We start from the raw sequence: 24,082 nt of genomic DNA on the forward strand, positions 1-24,082 counted from the left end.
CACCATGCATCTTCAATATTGCATCTTGAGGACATGACACAGAATAAATGCTTAATATATATTTATTGAATGACTGAATGAATGATAATTATTGTCATTTACCTTTATGTGGAGATTTTAATACTTTTAATACTTTTGATAATTCATACAGCAAATAATTAAAGATAACCTGCTCTAATGTCTCTACAACCACTCCATTTCTTTTTCTTGTTTTACCTTATTATGGCTAGAAGAGATATGAATTTAAAATATACACACCTGGACACTCAAGATGTCTTATTGATACAAGCAGGACCTAGACATCTTCTTAAGTTGTGCTTGATAAACACGGCACTGATCTATCTGAAGTTGTCATCTTTGAAACATTTGAACATTGAGTTGTTTGACCAAAGTATTATTCACTGAGAAACACCAATATTTTTCCTTTCTAGTTTCTAGGGAGGAGAAAAGCATAGTAATGTTGAGAATGTTAATTCGTTTGATAATCTTATCTTTTATTCATACAGAGAATCTTTTGGTTGGTATACCATTCCACAATGAATTACACTCAGTACCTGTACTCAGTGTACTCACTGCCTAACTCAGTGCCTGGCACAAAGTAAGTGAATAATAGGTATTTTTTACGTGAGTAAATGGGAATATAGTGGAGAGATATTAATAATCTCCTTTATCCCACATTTTCATTTCTTTTCCAATTGATGTGGATATATAGTACTTGTTAGTCACTTTTTAATTATCCATAAAAATGGGGTACAGGTTCACATACGAAAAATTCACATTAAATACAAAAACATACATTTAGCTGATAGTATTTCTTTCCTTCTGACTTCATTCTCTGTGAAGAAAAGTGAAAGCATCACTGGGTTTTATCTCCACTCCCTTTTCCATCAGGGAGAAGACCAAGAGGCAAGGGAAATCACGAGTATTGTGAGCCCACAAAACAAGGGCGACTGGGAATTCATTGTCAGGCTCATGTTTGTATTTCTCAAAAATAGCTCAAAAATTATCTAAACCAAGATCTTTTCCTAGGTGAAAGGCTGTTGTAAGGACTACACTTTTCCAGTAGGTGGCAGTATTTTCTTTTTTCAGCATAAGTAGAATTCTTGAAGATTTGCTTCAAGGTTTATTGTATTTTTTTTTTTTTTTTTTTTTTACCTTTACTATTCGTTTAGTAAACTGCAGGTGACAATAAATAGGTTAATCAAACTGATGTCTCTTTCACTTCTAAAAAAATCACTTGTGGGGGCTTCCCAAAGCCCCAGATGGGGGACTTCTGTTTTGGCTGCAGTTGATAGCAAGATACCCAGTGCTCTAACTGTCCTCCTAATCTCCTAACAGGAAGTATACTAAAGACTAGCTAACTGATAGCAATGTCTTGGAGAAAATATGTCTAGATTTTATGCCTCTATAATAATGACACAAAACAAAAACAAAACATTGACTCTAGAATTTTTGTTTTTAGGGCAAAATATTCATTACATTATGCAGATACCTTTCCTAGTTGGTTAATAATGAACTTTAAAAAATTATTCACACACCTTATTTTAACGGTAACACCTAAATTTTTGCAGCTCCACAAGACCTTTCAATATCCAACAAATGGTTAAGTATTGTCACATGTCTCATGTGAACTTAACGGTGCAGAAACTAGGTTTGGAAAGGAAAGGATCGAAATTCCAGGGACATATGCTGGAGTTGAAAGATTAAAGTGTTAATCAGTGTAATGATATCTCAGAAACTTTATCTTCAAAAATACTGTATTAGAGAGAGTAGGGAAGGATGGGTCTGAAGCATATGTTTCACTGATTTCTCAGAAGTACTTTGTTTTCATAAACAAAGCCTCAAGTTGCCAGAGAAAATGTTCGAGGGCTCGGTATTTTTACTGTAAATGAGATAGTTCAGATTTAGTGATCAAGTCCACCTAAGAATATCCAACTCACATTAGAAGGTACCGCGACTTTTAGGTTTTAGGGTATTTTTAACCAATTCTCTACTGTCGAGACGAGGCGGGGACACTTTCCCAGGCCACCCTGTGGTGCTGGGTCCCTACGCCGCACTCTCCTACCCTCTTCCGCGCCGCGAATACCTCAGAAGCCCCAGCCTGGTCTCGGCCTCACGCACTCTCCAGGTCCAGGTAAAGGCTGCCCAATCCGGCGACTCAGACGCCCTGACAGGTGGCCTCGCCCGTCTCCCTGCCTCCTAGGGCGACACTCGACTCCGCTCCAGGCTCGCAGCTGTAGCCCGCGCCCCAGGCGTAGTTCCCAGGCTGGCCCCTGAAGTCGGCGGCTTCCCTAAGGGAGCGCAAGGCCGGAGAGGGGCTCGGAGCCCGACGCGAGGCCGCCGACAGGAGCAGAGGGCATCCAAGGCCGGACCCCGGCGAGGGGTGATCAGAGCAGGCAATTCTCGCGCTCCTGGGACTAGGGCCCCACGGAGCCCAGCACCCAGGCACATCCAGCTCTGCGCACCGCCCCTCGGCCTCCTCCGCCCTAGGCGTCCGCGACGCCCCCGAACCCGTCCACGCCCCGGCGGCAGTGGCCCCAAGTCTCCGCCGCCGCCCGGCCCGGGTCAGGCCGACGGGTCACCGGAGTCGGCGAACCACATTCCCAAGGACTAGCAGCCGGTGGCAGCACCACCTCCGCTCCAGCGCCCTCCCGGTCCCCTCCAGCCCTCTCTCGGGGGACTCGAGCGCCCTGGCCCCTCTAGAACATGCAAGCTGCAGCGTGGAGGAATTCACTCGGATCCCTCCCCTTCCCCAAACTTCTTCCCTCCGCCCTGCCGTTCCTCCAACCCGACCCCTCTGCGCCATCTGGCTCCTCCCTCTCGGCTTCCCTCCCCTTTTCTGGTCCCCACTTAGGAATCCGCTCCCTCCCACCCCCAGCCACCCGCCGGGTCCGGGGATCCTCCCCCCAACTCCCCCCGCGTGCCGCCGCCGCCGCCCGGGTTCCTCTCCCCCTGCTCGGGCGCTCCCTGCCAAGCCCATGATGTAATGGTGTATGTTAATCAGTAGCATGTGGGGAGCTCCGGCTCCGGCGGCTCAGTCCTCCGCGAGCCGACACTGGAGGCAGCAGCAGCGGCGGCGGCAGCAGCCCTGACCCGCAGCGCCGCACTCTCCCAGCGCCGCCCGCCCCGACGGCATGGCCCGCGGCCCGCGCTCCGGGCGCCCCCAACCTCGCTGAGAGCCGCCGCGGGCCCGGACCCGCGCGTGGGGCCCCGAGCCGCCGGTATGAGCCGCGTCGAGGTGAGCGCCCCTTTCTTTCCGCTCGCGGCAGGGGACCCGCTGGCCACTGGGTCCCCTCCCCGGGGGATTTCTTTCTCTGCTCGAGAAGTTCTGGGAGCAGGGTAGCGGGATGCTGGAATCGAGCCGCCCCATCGAGGGCTGAGCCTCTGGGCTCCCTTCTTTGCGGGCGGCGGCCACCCCGACAGGGGTTGGACTCGGAGAGACCCCGAAGCTGAACTTTCTTCTTGGCGGTCGTTGGGGGGCGTGTGCCGGCGGCGCGGAGACGCAGTCCCCGCGGAGCCGCCCTGCCTGCCGGGGGAAGTAGTACTGCGGGTTCGGGTTGTCTCCGCGCTCGGTGTGCGCCTGGGGCCGTGCGGCTTTTGGCCTAGGAGGCGCGGACCAGGCGCTGGGCCGGACAGACCCGTCCGTTGGCGGCGGCAGAGGGGGCAGGATGCCTAAAGCACACACGCCCGTACACACACATAAGCACACGCACGCACACTTCTGATCGCTCAGGGCGAAGCAGGCCCTTGGAGACCTCCCGGGTGGGCTGGAGCGGTGCGGTGCGGGGGATTAGGGGCTCCCGGCTGCGCCTCCGCCCGCTGGGCGCGGAGCTTTGGGTGTGGAGAGTTTATTTTTGTCTCGAGCTGCTGCCGCGGCTGCTCACGGCCTAAATCCAGAGGGGCGCCTGGCGGTGGAGATGCTGGCTGTTGCTGTAGATGGAGCTGCAGCCGCTCGGCTGCTTCTCTGGGAGGAGGAGCAGGAGCAGGAGGAGGAGGAAGGAACTCCGGCTCCTGCTGCCTCCGCCTCTGCTTTGCATTAGCCCCCACCCCCATCCCCGAGCCCCTTCGCAGCCGCATTGCAAGTTTTCTGCGCGAGGAAAATCTGTTGCTGGTGTTCGCAGACACAGCCCCCGAGGCCACCCCGGGTGGGGTGTGTGGGGAGCACCAGCAGCTCTCAACGGCAGCAACAGGAAGCCGTGGGGTCTCCTCCAGCACCTGGGTAGAGGCTCCTTGCCATTCCCATAACAGGAATAGCTGATCTCCGCCATCCGGGTGCGGAGGGAGCGGACAGAATTTGGGGGACTGAGACCCCCGCAGGGCGCCCCCCTACCCCGCCCCCTTTGATGCATTCGTTTCCCGGGCGCGCTCCCTCGCTGGCCGAGGTCTCACTGCAGCCCTTTCTCTCCTTCCAGTGGTGATCGCCGCTCGGGAATGCGGGTGTAAAGGGTCCGAGCTGCCGCCCAGCGGGAAAGAGACCCCGGGACGCCGGAAATCACCATCCCAAAGCTGTGAGAAGGGTGGGGAAAGAGAGCATTCTTCATTCAGTTTGTGTGCCTTGTAGGGATTATTTTTTAATCGCTATTTTTTAAAAAGAAACATTTCCGTGCTACTGTCTGTCATCATCTCTGGGGAAATCAGCCAGAACCACCGGAACGTAACTGAAACCAGACAAGAGAGGCAAGAGCCGAGGCTATACCTGCAGCGTCCGGGCACCAGAGCCACCTTGGAACCGGAACGCGTCTCCGGCGGCCGCGGGGCTGCGGCTCCGCCAAACTTTGGGGCGGGCGGGGCGGGCTGGGGCTCCAAGGGGGCTCTGTAGACCGAGGGCCGCCCCCTAACCATGATGTTTCGCGACCAGGTCGGGGTGCTGGCGGGCTGGTTTAAGGGCTGGAACGAGTGCGAGCAGACTGTTGCGCTGCTGTCGCTACTCAAGCGCGTGAGCCAGACCCAGGCCCGCTTCCTCCAGCTCTGCCTGGAGCACTCGCTGGCCGACTGCGCGGAGCTGCACGTCCTGGAAGGCGAGGCCAACACCCCGGGTAAGTGCGCGGCCGCCGTCCCGCCTGTTCCCCAACCCCCACCCCTCGCACACCCATTCCCAGCCTGGGGCCCAGGCTCCGGCCACTGTTCCGCGGGGACACGGACCGCTCTGGCCCCCGGGGCTCTTGGCCTCTCAACCTCTTCCCCATAGCTTATGCCGCCCACCTACCTCCACTGGCCGCTTTGGGGTTTTGCCCACTGTCAACTCCTTCAGTCCATTCGGTGTGGTAGCTACGGTAGCATGAATGATTGATTTTTCTCTCATGCAGTTTCCTGGGAAATAAGTAAGTCAGGTCACGTAGAGTCTGGATTTTCTGGGCTTTTTTTCTTCTTCTTTTGGGCAACGTAGCTCTGGATTTCAGCAATACACGAAGAAGCCCAGGACTGCCCTTCGGAAACCAAGCTTCGATTAGGCTGTATGAGCAATATATGAAAGTCCAATTTTATTATTAGGTTTTCCCCCACGGATATTCCAGTTTTAGAGTTCTGTCTTCTGAATAATATGTAGGTGATGCCACAGACGATAAAAATATTTGCAGTTCATATACTATTTGGATATACTTATCTGTCGTGACGTTATTCACATTGATAGGCATCTTGTAGAAAGGGTCTCACAGACAGCAGGCATGAATCAAAGTCCGTGATGCTTTTTTTAAGGAAACTTTACCGAATATAACAATTGTTTCATGCTACCCTGCTAGTATTTTTAGACACTTCAACTAGTATAGAAAGTGAATAAATATACGCGAAAGGTCCAGCAGTTTGCTATTTGCTAGCATGGGTGGTGACAGACTGAAATTATGTCCTGGGGTGAGGGGGGTGAGGATGGGGGATGGGGAAAAGGTCTGTTGGTTGTAATTCTGGATAGGGGAAATTCTTTAGTTCGTGCTGCAGCAGGAGGGTGAACAGAGCCCCCAGTGTTTATGCAGAGAAAAGAATGCAGGGTCCTCTTCCAGCTGTTCCATGTTAGAGTGGCTAGCCTGCAAGACTCAGTAGAGGTATGGGCTGCCATTTGATGGCAAGGTCCAGTCCAGGACAGCAGGGCCTGGGAGACACCAAAGTGAGTATGTCATCAGGGCAGCAAGAGGGGAGCTAGCCTCCTCCTCACTCCTCCTCCCTGGTGTGGTGCTCATGATGCTGAACACGCCAGGATGGGATGTTTCCATATATAGAATCGTAGGCTGGAAGTGACCGCTGGAAATCCTCACAGCCCTTTTCCTGAGCAGGCAGGACTGCACCCAGAGGATCCTGTGCTGCCAAGTATGGAGGGCCATATTGAGGGAGATCCCACAGGCCCCCCTGGGATTTGGCTGGAGGCTTACAGCCCACCCCATTCCTCACAAGGGTGGCAGTGGCAGCATCTCTTTCCTTCAGTTCTACATTTATAGATAGCTGAAGGGCCAGCCTCCTTCATAAGGGAGTGGAAGCATAACTAGGATAATTGATGTCTACTCTCTTTACTTCTGTCCTTAATGTAACAGGGTGGCCTGGTTTACCTGCTTGATTTTGCTTTCTCAGGTTTGACAAACAAGGTTATATAAACTTTTGCATTTTGGGAGGAATGCAGAAGATTTAAGTACAGTCATTTATGTTGAATGCTTGACTTCAGTGTCTGTAGGGACTGTTTAAAATAATGATAATTAATCTTTAGGTTACTCAAGTGTTAGAACATTTTTTACCTTTGAGTAAAGCAGACTTTTTCCAACAATGTAGCAGTTTAGTAAGTGAAGTAATTAAATGTATAGTATTAAAAAGAGGTTGCTTTCTTTAAAAATTTTGTAATTAAGTAAACCAAGACTATTATAAGTCATTTCATAATTTTTCCCTCAAAATTTTTTTTCCATACTTATTTGTGTAAGACACCTGCTGCTAAATGCTGTAGATGTACGCCATCTAGAACCGTTATGTAAGATAGGGACCATTTTCCCGTTTCTGGATTAATCTTTCAACCTGGACCAGCTTTCTTGGAAACCTTTGCACTTGTTTTGTTGTGGGGCCAGCACAGATATTCATTAGTGAGGTCGTGTGATGGTTTGCTGTACTGCAGCATGGGGACCACAAAGAGCATCAAGAGGTGTCATAGCATACCTGGGTCTGGATTGTGGCTCTCTTACGGAACCGGAACCTAGCTAAGAACTAGGAAAGGGGCAAAAATGCCCACTCAGCCACCAGAATTGATGTCATAAAGTCCAGGAGAATACTTCAGACCCTCTCTTGGAACATAATTACTCTTATTTTAGACAACAATCCTAACTTTTTTTTTTAATTTGAAAAATAATCCATTGCAGATTAGGGGTAGCTCATTTAGAACGGGGTGAGCGTCTGCTGTGACCAAGAGTGAAAAGTGATCTGGGACAGCTTGACAACCAAAAAAGAGACAGAAAATTTATAACTTTAGACACAGAATTGGGAGCAAAAGCCCTGAAGGTTTGGGAATGTTAGGAGAGGAATCCCTGTACATTCAATTGGCCCTGTAGGCATTACTCTATAATAACAAAATGAGTAATTTGCTATTTATCATTAAACTACCAAAAAGGATACATTTTAAAATACATTCTTTGAGAAGAGAGGTAAATCGGCCATAAACTTTGGACATATTGACACTCAAGATAATTGACCTCCAAAGCTGTTTCCATCTGTAAAGCTCTTACCCATTCAGAAAACTAGGCTGTGTAGAATGACTCATTCATTGGCTGGCTGAAGTTCCCTATACCAAAATCACCATGTATTCCTTTATTTTGTAATTATTAATTAAACAAACACATATTTCTTCAGGTGTTGGGAGATTTTAAAACTTGGTGAATGGGAACCAAATTCATATCTGGGGCTTGATCTCAGTATAATACAAAAGTGTTTGTAATAGTATGAACTTGGCTCTGTTTCCTCCCGGACCGACTTTAGAGAGAGAACCCTTCATATTAAAGCTGGTTTATTTGAGATCCATGGGATGTATTTTGATATTAACTTTTCATTCTCTTAAATTAAGCGTTTATTGAGAATCTAGTGGTTTGCTGATTCATCCTTTGTCTCAGGTTCATAGTCATCTGAGATAAAAAAAAAAAAAATTTGGTTGAGTCAGTTCCTATGGGTATGGGTGTGTGTGTCAGTGTGTCACCAGATTTGGTCAGTGGGTCGGTCATGATCAGCTCTTTAAGTAGAGGCTTGTTTCCAGAATGCTTGTAATCTTAGATAAGTACCCTTCAGCCACCAGCCCAGGTTAACATTGAGACTTCTGACCAGTCTCAGAGTTTCCGTTTGTAGATGACTGTTTCTGGGGCTAATAGGTCATTCGATACCTAAAAATGGCAAAGATGGAACCCACTGACTTTACCTGCAGTCTCCCAAAGAAAAATAGGTTCTGTGGCATTGTTTGTTTATGATTTTTGTCATTTGGACTTGAAATATACTTTCCAATGGAAACAGTGTTTGAAATGGAGATTCATAAGTGAAACCACAACGACTTAGTAACTCACAAACAGTGCATATTTTGTGGAGAAATTGTATATGTTTGTAGTAAATGAATGGCAAAAAGATGATTGCTTTACTTATAATGAAATACAAGAGAAAGGGATTATCTGAAATGGTGGTGCTTGAGACAAAACTAACTGTGAACATTATAAAGTGAGGGTATTTACTCTCATTAGAGGGTGAAAATGTTGGCTCCATGATTTGTATAGTTTTGGGTTTCCATTGTGTAGGTATGCCATACCCTGAGTTGCTTTTTTAGATCACAAATGGAATAAAAAGAAAGCAGAAGAATAGAGGTTTTCCTGATGGCACTGGATAAGATCTTGTTTGTAGTGACTTTTTTTACTTATTCATTCCACATACATTTTCTGACTGCCTACTATTTTCCTGGAGCTGTGTTATGCAGTAGGAATATGAAGGTAACTTACTATCGTCCAAATGAGTGATGGGTACACAGATATTCTGTGTTGAGTAAATGACTAACACAATGTCCTGGGTGCTCAAGCGTAGATGTGGATGGGAAACATTGTGAACCTAGCAGCTAATTGCTGGGGGAGTCGGGGAAGACTTCACTAAAGAAGAGATAGATCTGGATTGAGTTTTGAAGGGTGAATAGGAGTTGTAAAAATGAGTTGTAATATGTCAAAAGGATTGTAGAGAACAGGAATGAAGGTGTTTTCTAAGCAGAAAGGATAATATTTATAAAAATGTTGTCTTATGAAAAGGCCTAGTTGTGTGCAGGAAATAGTGAGTTCAGAGTGGCTAGAAGAGTGTAGAATGTCAAGTTCTAAGAAGCAGAAGTTAAAACAGAAGTTATGGGTGTGCAGGACTGTATCAGCTAAGGTATTTGGACTTAACCCTGCAGAGATGATAGAAAACCCAAGAAGACTTTTAGGAAAAGAGTTAAAAAAGAAAGGTGTGTGTGTGTGTGTGTGTGTGTGTGTGTGTGTACACTTTTGGGAAAGAGCTTTTCAGCATATACATGATCCTCTGAGAGGCAATAAATGGGAGAAGTAAGGCAAAGTTTGCTTCAGACGGTTTCCATTTTGGCCACCTAGTGGCATCATCCCCTCAGAGCAGCTATCAGCATTGTTACATGGAGGAGAAGAAAGGACTGAGATGGAGAGGAAAAGAAAATATTGTCCGGGTGGCCATATATTTGTTATATCCATGGGAGGGGATACATTGTAGAAGGTTCTTAGAGTATAGATTTTGAAATCAGTCAGACTGGTTTAGTCAATCAATTTCTGAGCCTCAGTTTTCTCATCTGTAAAATGGAGCTAATAAAACTTTGTTATTGTTCAGAAGTTAATTATTAATAATCCAGTGAGGACCTATTCTATGTTTAAATTTACCTCTAATTAATATAGAATGTATATAAATAATGTTTGCTTAAATGATAGGAACTCTTTTTATTTAAAGGATTACAGAGGAGATTGGAGATGGCTTGGAACCCTAAAGATATGAACTTAATTTGCTCCACCTTCTACATTTTCGCTTTCTTATTCTCTATCACGTTGGGTCCTCAAAAAATGCAGCACTGACCCAGTTTTCCCAAATAACCTGTCAACACTTTTTTTCCTTCACTTGGTGAATGTGAAAAGAAGGTATCATTTTGTTGAAAGAAATATATAGGAGCTTTATATCTGAAACACTTTTCTTGTAGGATGTTGTAATGTTCTTTGGGTTGGTCGTACACATCTGTACTCTGTTGTGAACAACTTGGATTTGGTTGTTTAGCTTGGGTTGCTCAAGGGCTTCAGGACCTGAGCGTTATAAACAGGTCCCATCAGAGCAAGTAAAAGGCAGACAAACTTAACAGCAGTCAAATTGGTTTGTTTAAATGAACAAATGAAGGTGAAACGAGGGTTAGAAGGTGTCACGTGGGGTGGCCTGCGGGGTTTCTGCTCCCGTTCCCCACATAAGAAAGCAGGACATGGTTAGGCCAAAAAGGAACACCCACGGAGTCATAAATAAGGGAGTCATATTACTATGTTCTCATTGGCGGCATCCGCCTCTCTGCAATCCGGTCTTGCTAGCTCAGCCACCATCTTTTTGCTAGCCCCCCATTTGCTGCTAGCGTAGCCACAGCAGTTACATTAGTGGCCAATGGCTCACTGGTTACAGCTGATGGCCAACTAGCCACAGCTGATGGCCATCCAATCACAGTTGGCCATTTACTACCTGAGCCAGCACCTTTCCACATTAGGCCGAGCCTGGAAACTGCTGTCTGGGGCTCTGTCCCTACAGAAGGGCTGAGAAATCACTGAAACTCACCAGCATATCTCACAGAAATGTAATTTTAAAGAGAATTGACACCAGAGAAGAGAAAATACTGATTTCCTGCCTTTCTAATAAACTCACAGGTGATGCTGCTGCCACAGGTATAGACCACCTTTCAGTAGAAAGATCATAGACTGTTAGGTGGAAGGTAGATTAGAGGTAATTGCATTGGCTTTAAGTTTTATGGCTGTGTATCAGAAAATTTTTGTTTGCAAGTGAAAAGTTACATGAAAGCTTATGGGAAGTAGGTGGAAGCCCCCACCCCTCCATCACCACCCCCCAACCCTAACTCCACGGAGAGCAATTTGAAAATCTCTGGTCAAGCACTGGGATTTCCCCAGGCTCAGAGACATTCGAACTGTCTCTCACAGTCCGAATTGAGTCTGGGTTTGAGGAAGGCAGAGCTGGCTTCTGTTGTAGCGTTTCCCCGAGTTTTTTGGATGTGCCCTTGCTGTAATTTCCAGGCATTCTAATGAACAGCGTCCCATGGAAAATGAGGCTTCAGGAAAGATTCATTTTTGCTGATGCTATGGATGTAAAGTTGAGCTGGAAAGAGCAGGAATGTTAATTCCAGAGACCGGATGGGAGAGAGCTCTTCTTACCTCCCCATCACACTCCCATAAAGCTCAATCATTGGAATTTCTTAAGTGGCTTATCCTGACCTTTCAGTAGAATTCAAGTGTTTGTGTGTGCAGCATAAATACATATAGAACATTGATTTCCTTTGTATATACTTTTACCTGTGCGAGGATGTGTGCCAAATACGTGATATTAATGTGTGGCTTAAATGGCAATGCAGAACCACGTTTGAATTTCTGAAGTCAAAGGACTAAGGGAATCACCTGAAGCCTCCCTAAATAACATTGTCTCCATTTGAAAAAGACAAAAGGAGGGTGAGAGTAGGTTCTGGACCTTGTAGGGATCTGTATGGTGAACACTGATCCTGTGTAAAAGACCAGAAGAGTATTTCAAACTTAATTTGCTAGTATTTGGATGAGGCAATAGGAAGCAGCCTGGTTTTCCTAAGAATGGGACATGGAGAACTAATATCATTTGGTTTTTTTTGGTGGGGGAGTGGGAAAGGAAGGGAATAGCATTTACAGAGAGATTTCTGTGTTGTGGGCAGATACAGGAATTCTGATAGGTATCCCATATCTAGGATTCAGCATTGCCTTTGACAAAGCCCCGTGTTTCTTGATGAATCAAATGGAGATGCGGGGAGGCTGGGTGACAGGTGACAGTCTAGTTGTGTGGCGTTGGAGTAGCTTCAGTGACTAACAGGCTTGTCTGTGTCTGCAGTCAGCCTCAAGGAAGGTCTTGGGTGCTGTGTCTTGGGGCTCACATGTTCTGTATCATCGTTTGTGTTGATGTATGACTTAGCCTGGGGTCTCCAAGAAAGCAGAACCTGAGGCAAGGGCTGGTGTGCAGATAGTTTTATTTTGGGCACTAATCCCAGGGAACAGGGAAGAGGCTGGAAGGAGAGAAACAGGGAAGGAAGGAAAGCCAACAATAAGCCTGTGTAATCAAACTAGTCCTTGCTGTGGGTAACTGAGGCTCAGTCCCATGGGACCCTCTGAGGAGCCACGTGGACTGTGCCTCAGAAGGGATCGAGTGGCAGATGAGGTGGGCATTTATTCACAGGCTCCCCTCTCAACTTGGTCAAGGGTGTTCCATGGTGCTAAGTCCATGTACTTCCAGGTGTGCACATGTGGGAGCTGGAGCCTTTCCACTGTGTCCCAGGCTGTGGTGTCAGAGAAGCCCCAAGGCAGAAAGCTAGAGAGAAGTGGGACAATCGAGGCAAGATGCTGTCAGGTGATACCCGCCTGAAACTGGTGGGTGAGAGCTGCAGTGTGAGCTGGGCTGAGAAGGTGTACTGATCAAGTCTGTGGATGGACCTAGAGGGATAGTTGCTAAGGGCTTGATGACTGAATTGTGATCCAAACAGCGTTTGAATATAACAAGGTGACTATTAAGCCACTGAAAGCATAGCCCATACATTTGCTTCCCCTGGACCTAACTTAGAGACGGCATGGTTCAGCAGTAGTGTGCATGAAAAGAACATTTGGCTTTTAGTAGACTTATAGCTTAGTACGAATAATATAATATGCTTGCCTCCAAAGCCACTAAACCTTTAATAATATCTAATAATCACATTAGATATATGATACAGTATATGATACAAGAAGACCTGTTCTGAATACAATACAATATAAGGTCCGGCCAGGCCAGACGGTCCCTTGAGTCTGAGTACATAATTTGAGGGAGATGGACAAGTCAGGTTGTGTCTAGAGAAAGAGCATGGTGGGGCACTTGAGAACCAGGGAACATTTAGGCTGGAGAAAAAGGTGAGCAGAGAACATGACAACTATCACTGGTTCTTTGAAAAGTTGGCTTGGCATTGAGGGGTTCTATTCTATATCCAAGTAGAGGGTAGTGTGTGGAAGCTACAGTTCGTTTAGCTCAAAGTAAAGAAAAACTATAATGATTAGAGCTTCCAAACAATGGCGTACACTGTTTTGGAGGCAGTGGCTTGGGTTTCACCAGAGGTGGACAAGCATTTAGCATTGTGCAGTACACAGAATAATACTTCTAAATCGACTTGTTCCTATTCATTGTTCCTATTCCTGCTTTGTGCCAGGCACCTTAGTGAATGCATTAGCTCATTTAGTATTTATCCCAACCACCCTATGAGATGATGTAGGAACTGTCATTATTCCGTTGGTCAGGGAGGAAACAAGCAATCTCACTTCAGCACCATTCCACATGCCTCTTCAATGAAGGAACTCAGTATGAGTTTCTTTAGAAAAGAAGTTGTGACCCCTTGGATGACCTCCAAATAACCTCCTAACCTGAAGATTCTATGACTTCTGTGAATCAGGAATAAAGATAAGAAAACAAAACTGTGGGAGCAGAGAAGAAAAAGAGAGACACTATGAGTGAATAAATGAAGCATGAATGAATAAAGGTCTTCAAAGTCTTCTTCAAATTATTTCCAGTGTATTCCTCCTGTACTTCCTGGCCTGTTTGGGCCACAGATTTGTGGCTTTTGTTTAAGTCATGCACCTATAGAGTAATTTTATGTTTCGGCTTTGAGGTAGGCAGTGAGATGAGGCTAGGTCGCTATGATGAGCAGGGCCACCACGTTTAAGAAAAGATGTAATGAACTGAATTCTATCTTGCTTCTTTTAGGCCACCCAACAGCAGTGATAAGCCCCGAGTGTCAATCATTTGTTAGCAAAGGTAACTCATAATTGCAGTCTCTGCCTGTGAATCTTCTTGTTCTTTCCATGTAGTTCTAAAAGTGACCATAGGACATTCTTCGTATGGTAGCAGCTACCTTTTCCTTCTTTTTCTTTTTTCTGCCTTTTTTTCCCTTTAGCACTTTCTAAGTGTCAGGCACTGTGTACCTACACACACTCATAACCACTGTCTCTAGTTATTGAACAGGGGAATGATACAAAGAAGCAGAACTAATGGTTGTGAAAATTAAAAGCAATGTATTGCAATAATTAGATAATATGCTTATTACTATCCAGAGTCTTAACCAAAGCAAATGCTTAATAACTGGTTTCTAAAGTATATAAATCCCACAAAGTCGATATTAACTCCATTTTACAGATGAGCAGACTTAGGTTGAGAGTGGTTGGAAATGTGCTAAGCTTACCAAGGTGTTTCTGATCCAAAAGCCTGTGTTGAATCCTCAGCACTATAGGAATGTTGCAGATCTCTTCCAGTTCTTAGGTAAATAAACATGTTGACATTTAAAAGAAAAGTACTTAAGGATATTTAATGGTAGTTTTAATATGTTTCACTCTAACATTTTATAAATTTGATCTTGGAAGAATTATTTTCAGCTTCTCAATTTTCATGTAACTCTTATTTATCATTTTTTAATCCTCTGGAGCTTGATAGGGCTTGGCTTCATTTTTACACTGGCATTTTTAAAAAATTACTCGTAAGTGAAGTCATTGATTCAAACGTTTCCCTTCCTATGAGGGAGACTCAAGGAATGGAGGCTTCAGCTGCCTCTGCATGAATGGGCAGGACTGGGGGAAGGAAACAGGCTGTACAAGCTGCAGAGAGGAAAGAATGAGGAATGTGTTATCTAATAGCTGATGGTATCCTTACGTTGACACACGAGCAATTGATGAGCTGGGTTAGGATCTCCTTAGGATCTGGAATTGGGCAGAGCACCAACTGAGGGCTGTAAATTAAAACAGGCTTTTCCATTGTTTGTAAATGGGGCAAAATTTCTGAAGATTAGTTTAGGAAAACATGTTACAACTGGTGTGAGAGTGAATTCTACTGATTTCATTTTATACCAGCATAAAATGAAGGAGGTGGAAGAGACCTGATCTACTCCAGCTCCTCTGTTGAAGATTTGAGAAGACTGAGGTCAGGTAGCAGCTAGTAGGGTAAGGGCTGGCATTACACTCAATCACGGCCCCCCCACCCCACCCCCCATCCCCGTCTGTGACCTGGTATCTCACAACTTTGCCAGGTTGACTCAGCCATCAAGGTCACCACATTGAAGGACTATTTGTGCTGGGCTTGAGTGATGCTTTCTTTACCCGAGTGTCAGAGTGTTTGTCAGGATGGTCTCTTTGAAGTGGTTTCCAGATTATCCCCCCTTCTTTTCTTGTTTCTTCACTCACAATAAAGCACAGATTTGTGTGTTGCTGGAAGATGATTACCACTCACATACATTTTTTTTTTTTTTTTTTAAGAAACTGTTTTTTAACTTTTAATTTATTTTTTAAGTGTGTTTTTCCAGGGCCCATCATCTCCAAGACAAGTAGTTGTTTCAATCTGGTTGTGGAGGGTGCCGCCTGGGAAGCCTGCGGCTGGGACCCCGTGCTCCTCTACGGGTGGGGTGGGAACCTCCACAGCCGAGATAGCCCTCTCCTTTTTCATGGTCACGTGTGGATGTGGGACCAGCCCATTCTGTGTCTCTGCCCCTCCTACCAGTCTAGAGGTGGCTTCTTCTGTATGTCCTTAGTTGTAGGGCTTTGGTTCAGCTAGAGTTCAGGTGATTCTCAATGATGGTTGTTCTGTAGTTTAGTTGTAATTTTGTTGTGGTCGTGAGAGGAGGTAAATACAGTATTTACGTACTCTGCCATCTTGACCAGAAAATCTAGGTTTGGCTTAATTTTAGCATGTTTTAATCACAGTGCCAGTAATGTCCTCTTGGTTTATGTAGAATCTGACTCAGCCACTCTGAAGTTACCCTAAATCCCAGAGAACTGGCAGTCATTCATGACTGCCCCGCTGCCTGTGGGAGGGATTTCACTCACTGGCTGGTGAAGTGGTTCCTTTCTGGGTGTTCATTTGCACGGTGTGGTGGACCAATTGCAATTCCTCCTGAGAGTGTCCTGACCCTTAAGGGCTCGATGGTACCCTGCAGGTACAATCACAGTGCCGGGTATGGTCATCGTCTGCCTTTCAGACTAGCCTGTGCCGCTTTTGTCCTTCAGCACCTAATATTATGCCTGGCACATAGGTGGTCTCAGTATGTTTTTATTGAAAGAATGGATGAATGAATACAGAGAAATTTAGTCATAGCCCTAGTCCAAAAGGGGTTTACATCTTGGTTGTGAGAAAAAACTAAGTGCATAAAGATTTAATAATAAAACAGGACAAGATGCTAATCCTGGTGCTGTTACCAAGAGGTGTGTGATGAAGGCCAGATGCAAGAAATAGACGCTGTTACCTTTCAGTCTCTTACAACAGACGTGGGTTGGGGTCTTGGCCTGATCGTTGATAAGTGTGTCCCCTTGTAAAAATTATTTAAACTTGCAGAGCCTTAGATTCCTCATTTGTGAAATGGAGTTACCCCTACGAAACTTACAGAATGATGTGGGATGATGTGTGTGTTAGGTACTTTGTGAGCTGCACCATGTTATATAAATGCAGGGTGACGTTGTTCTCAAATGACCAACTGAAACAACAGGATAAAAAAGTTCCAGAATGTGGGTGTTTACAAGGTCCGAGAAAATAACTCTGAGTTCTTTTTCTGAGCTTTTGCTCATTCGCCAGAGCTGAAATTCCGTGTTTCCCCAAAAATAAGACCTAGCCGGACAATCAGCTCTAATGCATCTATTGGAGCAAAAATTAATATAAGACCCGGTCTTATTTTACTATCATATAAGACCGGGTCTTATATAATATAATATAATATAATATAATATAATATAATATAATACCCGGTCTCATATTAATTTTTGCTCCAAAAGACGCATTAGAGCTGATTGTCCGGCTAGGTCTTATTTTCAGGGAAACACGGTAAGCACATGGTTTTCTAGATGAACACCAGCCACCTCTGGGTCTGGACCAAGGCCTGGGTCTGAGGAGTCAGTTGGGACTTGCAGCTGTATGGCTCAGTGTCCCCAGAGGCTGCCCTGCCTGTAATTTGTCAAAGGTCAGTTTGTGTCCACTTTCATCCTTTTAATTGATTAGATCATTGAGTGCACTCTCTTCGAGTATGAAGGAGTTAGATGTCAATGCTAAAGATTTCTTTGGGGAAAGTTGCATAAAATGCTGTGTTGTGACCACTGTACCACTGCCTGCAAATTCTCTAGTATGAGTTTTCAAGGAGCCAGTGAAAGCATGCCATAGTGATTCTGTACATAAATTGGCAGATCTGGATTCTTTAAAAATTTGTGATAATTAAGTTTTTTAAAAGTTTTTTTATTAAAAAGATAACTTCATAAAAGTTATTATTCCAACTCAAAATCATTCAGCGGGAAACCTTTGAGTAATTTTGCATACCTCAGCTAAACTAGAAAATAATTATGCTTTGCTTTTTATTCTTTAATATTGTTTCCACCTTTACCTTTCATTGAACAAGTAAGTGTCCGTTGGAAAAGGAGAATGGTTTCTTGTCATTGTTCCTGTTTGTTTGTTTTTAACAAAACCTTTCTATTCTCACATTTTCTCTTTGTGGCAGAATGAGCTGTGTTAGCAAATTTTCCAGATTATTGTGGTATTTGCAGATGATCTGAGCACAGTTAAAATATTGAAATTGTGAGCTGGAAGGTCAAACTTGAACCTTGTGTGTGATTCTGATATTAAGTTGCCGGGTGGGTTACATGGAAGTAATTGTGGTGCGTATATGTTTAGTTTGCAGTATTTTAAATAGGAATAATGAGGACAGAATTGCTGCTGCTGGTTTTCTTTAAGACTTCCCCCACTTCTCACTGAGAGAGGGGAAAGACTCCCAGAGTTAAAACAGGAAATGCTTGGGTATTTTGTTGAACTCCTCAAGAGTTAAAATGGTAAGTGGTGTTCATCCGCTGGTGTTCAGTCCTTGGATAGAAGACAAGAAAGGAGGTGCCTCGCCATCCATAGTGCTGCCACATCCCCTCTACACGTCACCAGCTGTGCACTTAGCACACTGGATTGCAATTACCATGCTAGCTGAGGAACTGTTCCAGAGTAAAAGAAATTACAGAGAGGTGACCACTTCATGCAACATGGGGTTCTGGACTGGATCCTGGGTTGGGAAAAACACATTGCCATAAAGGACAGTATTGGGACAACTGGTGAAATGTAAATGTGGACTCTATCCATTATAGGGGATAATATGATAATAATTTTAAATTTCCTTAATACTATCATCATACCTTGGTCACATTAGAAAAATGGCAGTGCTAAGACACGCATAGTGGAGTCTTACGGGTTGAGGAGACATGATGGCATCTGCAGCTTACTCTCAAGTAGTAAGATGTAAGGTGACAAAGATTAAGAATTGGTGAAATGTAGATGAGAGTACATTTTTAAAAATAAAAAGTTCAAAATGTCTACGTTTTTATACCGATAGCCTGCATTGGAATGTTGGCTTCTGGAGGGACGGGCCTGTGCTTTATCCCCCTTGCGTAGGTTGCCAGTTAAAGTACAGGACACCCAGTTAACTTTGAATTGCAGCTACACTATGAATAATCGGGCATACTTGTATCACTTATACTAAAAACTATTTGTGGGGCATCAGCAATTCAAAGTTTACTGGGGGTCCTGTATTTTTGTTTGCAGTATCTGGCAACTGCTTTGAATCAGCCAGTGCCCTTGTACCAGCAGATCGAGTGACATCTAGGAAGTGTTCCTCTGTTATGGGCAATGAATGGCTTTTCAGAATTCCGTTCTACAGCTCCTATTAGTAAAACCCACTGTGCCTGAGCACAGAGCTGGGACTTCCCTGTTTCTGGACATGATCTTCTCCTTGTCCTTCTCCCTTTGATCAATCCTTTCTTATTGAGCTTCTTCCAGCTTTCTCCATGTCTCTGTAGTTGTTGGAGTCAGCTGGGTTACATTTTATACTAAGTTACGCACATCCTGACACTCCTGACAGTTTTAAGATCTTCTTCTGACACATTTGAGTAAAATGGATACTGGAATCTATTTTGACAGCTGCTGAAAATCTGTGCTGTTGCTACAGCAGGTTAAAGAGGTTATTTGTAGCACTGGCATTATTCAATGAACCCTTTGAAAAGATGTGCACACTGTGCCATCAAATAGTATTTTACAGAATTTAAATGATTTTGGTGTCCACGGCTAAATTATCAAATATAATGCTCTTATGGATATACACTTAGTAATATTTTCCATTAATGCCGTCCCCCCAATGTAGTAATAGTCCATTACAATAGTCTCAATTACCAGTGCCTTTTAAAATGCAGGTGTAGAGTCTTTAAATGCAGCTAGTCTGTTACCAGCTGTCCCATTGATAACCTTCCCTTTAAAAGTGACCTTTGAGCAATTTCATAAAGAATGAATATTTATACTGTTTTGTTGCTGAGCTGCTAAAAGAGGGGTCTGTGCAAGTAACAGGTGGCTTCAGTTGGCCTGCTTTCACTGAAATTGATTCAAATAAAGCATTGCATTATTTTACCATTGGAATTGTGACTATGTGCTAGACTGACTTCACTTTGGAATTGCATTTCAGTGTTGAGGTTTGCGTTTAGGATGGGGGTGTCTTGCATGTACATGAGTTGGAGAGCTTACAGATAAGACATGGCAGCTGAAGGATAAAACATCCAGGGTTGTCTTTATGCAGCAGAGGAATTTTTACCAGAGGAGCTGGTGTTCTACTGGGCTTTAGGTTTAGAGGCAACTGTTCAGATTAACTCTTTAGACTTGAATTTTTTCTTTTATCTCAGCTCCAAAGCATTGAAGAGGGCCGTGTCAAATTAATTATCAGTACAGTGCTTAGCACTTAGTAGGCACTCCAAGTAAAATTTGTTTAATGGAATGAACTAGATAATTATGTTTGGAATATTATTTCACTTTTAATATGATTTAATTACTTGAAATAGATCTTTCAGTTACTGCCTTTTTCTGATTGCTTGGCAACACAATTGTTAACATGTTTTATGATTAAAATACATGTTCCAATCTAAGTTTATACTAGATAAGATTATAATATAAAGAATTAGGAGCATTAAATGGGTGAAATGGAATTAGACACAAAAGCTATTTCTGAGAAGTCTATTTTATTAAGTATACTTTCTTCTGTGTCTGAAAAGATTTGTCAAATTGTGCAAATCAGGTCCTGGCAAATTGGGTGGAAAAATTTTTAAAAAGATAAAATTCTTATAAGAAGAATTACTTTTCTACTGCAGAACAATTGAAAGAGAGAAAATCACATAAATAACACCTATCATTCTATTTATTTTATTGACTATATTTAGAGTCTTCTTTCCTGCCATAAATACATGAACAATTTTTTTACACAAATACACGAATTATGACCATATAAACATACTGTACAGTGGTATATATGTTTATGTACTGTTCTGTGAAAAAATATATTTAGCTGCCTTTTTAAATTTAGTATGTCATTCATATTTCAGTGCATCACCATTCATTCTCTTACAGCAGTATTTTTAATATATTGCATTTATAGTATGGCTGTGCCATAATTTATTAAACCAAACCCTTACACTTGGCCATGTAGGTTATTTCCAGTTTCTAATAATGCTGAGCTAAATATCCTTTAAAGCCTGGTTGTTACTTAGGAATCTATGCTTGTAAGTACAATTTCTGGGTCATACATCCTTAAAATTTTGCAACAAGTGTGTTAACCATATTGTCCTGAAAGGTTGGACCAATGAATGTTCCTGTGCACCTTTAAGTATGTTACTTCTTGTATACTCTTTTCTACATTGGACTTTAAAAACAAACAAAGGAAACCTTTAGGTTCTTTTTATTTTCAGGTACATTTCTTTGATGATATTTTTCCCTATATTTATGGTACTGCTATTGTTTTATCCTTTTCTTCTGTCTCTTTTTCTGTTAGGGTATTTGTTTTTACTTACTAATCTATGAGCACTAATTTATGGAAATATGTATGTTCTCATTTTTGTGCGGTGTGATTTGATGTCTAGAAGTTTTAAGTTTTGATGTAGTCTATTGGTAGGAAAAGGATTTTTGAGAGCAAATGTTACTTCTATTAAAAGCTTCCTGTCTCTCCCTGTGTGGTAACATTTAGTGTTCCAGAAAGAAGAGGTCACTGCTCAGTTTAACCTAATCATCTCAGAAGTGTTTTAAGTTATTAAAACTTATACAACTTCTATATTAAGAATCAAGACATTTCTGTACTTGCATTGTTTGAACAGTATGTCAAAGAACTTGGATTACTACTTTTATCTTAGAAAATTCTCATTTTGAGTTTGGTCTATTTTATACCAACTAAGACACATTAGAGGTGGGACAAGAGTTAAAATAGATAAATGATTCATTGTGTGTGAAATTTTCTAAAGATGGAGTAATTTACATAGTCATCTATCAGAAATGCCTCAGGGTGGGGATGGAAACAATGACTGATATAGGTCTATTAAATTAAAGCTGTTGGTTTTTTGATTTATAGACACCTACTGGGTCAAACAGCCGCATGTTTTCACTCTAATGTGTTGAAATTTCATGGCCATACATGGTGTGAATACTTTAGTTGGAGTTTCCATGTTGATATTTTTCTGGTCCATTCTGCATCAAATTTATGTCACTAATATAAGTAGCAAGACTCAATTCTAAGCAAAGCTATTTAAGAAGCCAAGTGATATTAATATCAGTTAGAGCCAGTGATTCTCAATGTGGGGAGGACATATGTCCTTCCAGGAAGTAGTAAGGTGGCTTGCATCATTCATTCATTCACTAATTTTTATTTTGCGCCTACTCAGAACCATGTTTGTGTAAGAGGGAACACATACCATGTTAGAAGTTGAAAATCCAGCTGTATACAAAACATAGCCTCTTCCTTAATTTGAGAGCAAAGCTTTGGTTTGTTTTAATCATACCTTAACTTTAATTTTCCAATAAGGCAGGCGTACTCTTTAAATTGACTGCTCTTTCTCTCAATGGCTCACTTCTTTACATTCTTCAGGTCTCTGCTCGTACATCTCCTTCTCAGAGAAACCTTCCCAACCACCTTATCTACATCTCTTACCCTGATTATTTTATTTTATTTTATTCATGGTGTTCATCACCGTATGACACAATATATTACCTGTTTGTCATTCGAATCCCCTCACGAAAATATAAAGTCCATGAAAGAAGGATGTTGCCAGTTTTGTGGATTGTTCCACTTCCCCTTATGAAACAGAACATAGAATATAGCAGGAATGCAAAAAGTATTTGTTGAGTGAATTAATTCATTGAACATTTGCATGCCTATGATGTGGCTGGCCCTGTAGGTGGTGATAAGTGCTATGAAGAAAAATAAAGCAGGTTAAGGAGATAGAGTTCTGAAAAATAACCATCTTAAAAGGGCCTGAGTTATAAAGGATGGAAGACATTGATTAGGCAGTCTCATCTTCCTTTTTCTCTCTCCTGAGTGTCTTCGAGTCCTTCCCTCTCCTTTCTTTTCTAGCTGTGTTGTAGCTACTCTGTCAGTTGTGCTGAGTCTTTATAATGAGTGATATTACATTCTTTTCATGCCTTAATGCCAACAAGTTGGCCTTCCCCCTTGAGTGGCATGAAAACCCAAATGTGGTCAACTCTTGATCTTTGTATTTCCCAGACTCCCAAGTAACATGCTTTGTAGAAGCTTGCTCTTTCCTGAAGTAGCCAAAGGCTGCCTTAGGGTTTGAGAGATGATCTAAGCTTAGTAAGTGTTCAAGGGTGCTTTTATTATAGTTTTCATTTTCTGCTTTAATACGATTCTGAGCTTAAGTTCTTTGAGAGATGCATCAGAAAGAGATTTAAAAGTTTTAAAAATTAAAGGTCCTTATCTCAGACCTTCTCTTTCCCTCAATAGCTTTGGTAGCTTGCCATTCAAACCTTCCAAGTGTCTCTCAAAGGTGGTGTGGTAGTGCCCAAAGAGGATGGATGAGGAGTGTTTTTTTGGTTATTACCATGACTGGACTTTAGCATCCATTGATAGGGGAACCCAACATCGTGCAATACAGGAGACAGTCTACCCAAGATGAATAAACCTGTCGTGAATGTCGGTAGTGCTCCCAGCAAGAAACGCTGATTCTGTCCTAGTCATTCTCAGCAAGCATCGTTGTGGCCTTTAGGGGGTACTTTAGAAATTTGTGGCATATTGTGGGTTTCACAACATTAAGGGGTGATTTGCTACTGGCATTTAGTAGGTGGAGCCAAGGATGCGTCAAGTCCTGTAATGCACCTGGCAGTTGCTCACCATGGAGAATTGCCCCACATCCTACTGGACTTTCAAATGTCCACCAGACAACAGGGAAGTGAAAAACCCTAATGATAATTATCAGAATGTACAACCAATTCTATAGAATATAGTTATGTTATAATTATTTATATATAACATAACTTATGGAAAGCAAAAGGTGTTTTTTGCACAATTTAGATGGATGGAGGTCACATTTTGTCTTCTCTGGGACTTAACTAGAAGTCACTTCCCACATTGTCAACATTACTTGTGGTTTGTAACTGGCATATCAGTCAGCGTGGATACCTGTTGCATCCATAGTGATTGAAGTATAAGGGCCAGAATCTGACCACTTCGTTATGTCTTCCGCAGATCTTGTGTCTGAAAATGTACATATTGTAATGTATGTTATACCATTATAGATTATTCTCCTTTTATTTCTCCTTTATATCACAGCTAGGTTGTAACATTGATTAAGTAGAATTATATGTAAACTAGGTTATATTATTGGTAATTTTCATTACAGAATTGTAAAGGGGGCATGGAGTCTGATGAGGTTGAAAATCTTTACCCTAACCTAACCTGACAGCTGTATTTCTCACCAATTTTCTCCATGAACTGCTTTTCAATCAGTGATTTTTCTCTGTCTTACATTTTCTTTTCCTCCAAGTATGCCTT

At 43.1% G+C, this 24,082-nt stretch overlaps 1 protein-coding gene across 4 annotated transcripts in view; it reads left to right on the forward strand.

Annotated features, from left to right (window-relative positions):
* The first annotated feature begins 3,096 nt into the window (after positions 1 to 3,096).
* Positions 3,097 to 24,082, forward strand: part of SAMD4A (sterile alpha motif domain containing 4A) — a 216,372-nt gene continuing 195,386 nt past the window's right edge. For 2 of the 4 annotated variants that reach the window (XM_019725735.3, XM_019725736.3), the window contains exons 1-2: positions 3,097 to 3,238; positions 4,413 to 5,036. In XM_019725735.3, coding sequence (XP_019581294.2) covers positions 4,841 to 5,036 — 196 coding nt within the window. In that variant the 5' untranslated portion in view covers positions 3,097 to 3,238; positions 4,413 to 4,840. Of the gene's footprint in view, positions 3,239 to 4,066; positions 4,220 to 4,249; positions 4,273 to 4,412; positions 5,037 to 24,082 lie in introns of those variants that run through there. The other 2 variants (XM_074327456.2, XM_074327455.2) reach the window with 2 other exon arrangements.

The sequence above is a fragment of the Rhinolophus sinicus genome, chromosome 3 (genome assembly GCF_057876585.1).
Source record: "Rhinolophus sinicus isolate RSI-liver-muscle chromosome 3, RSI-T2T, whole genome shotgun sequence".
Lineage (NCBI taxonomy): Eukaryota > Metazoa > Chordata > Mammalia > Chiroptera > Rhinolophidae > Rhinolophus > Rhinolophus sinicus.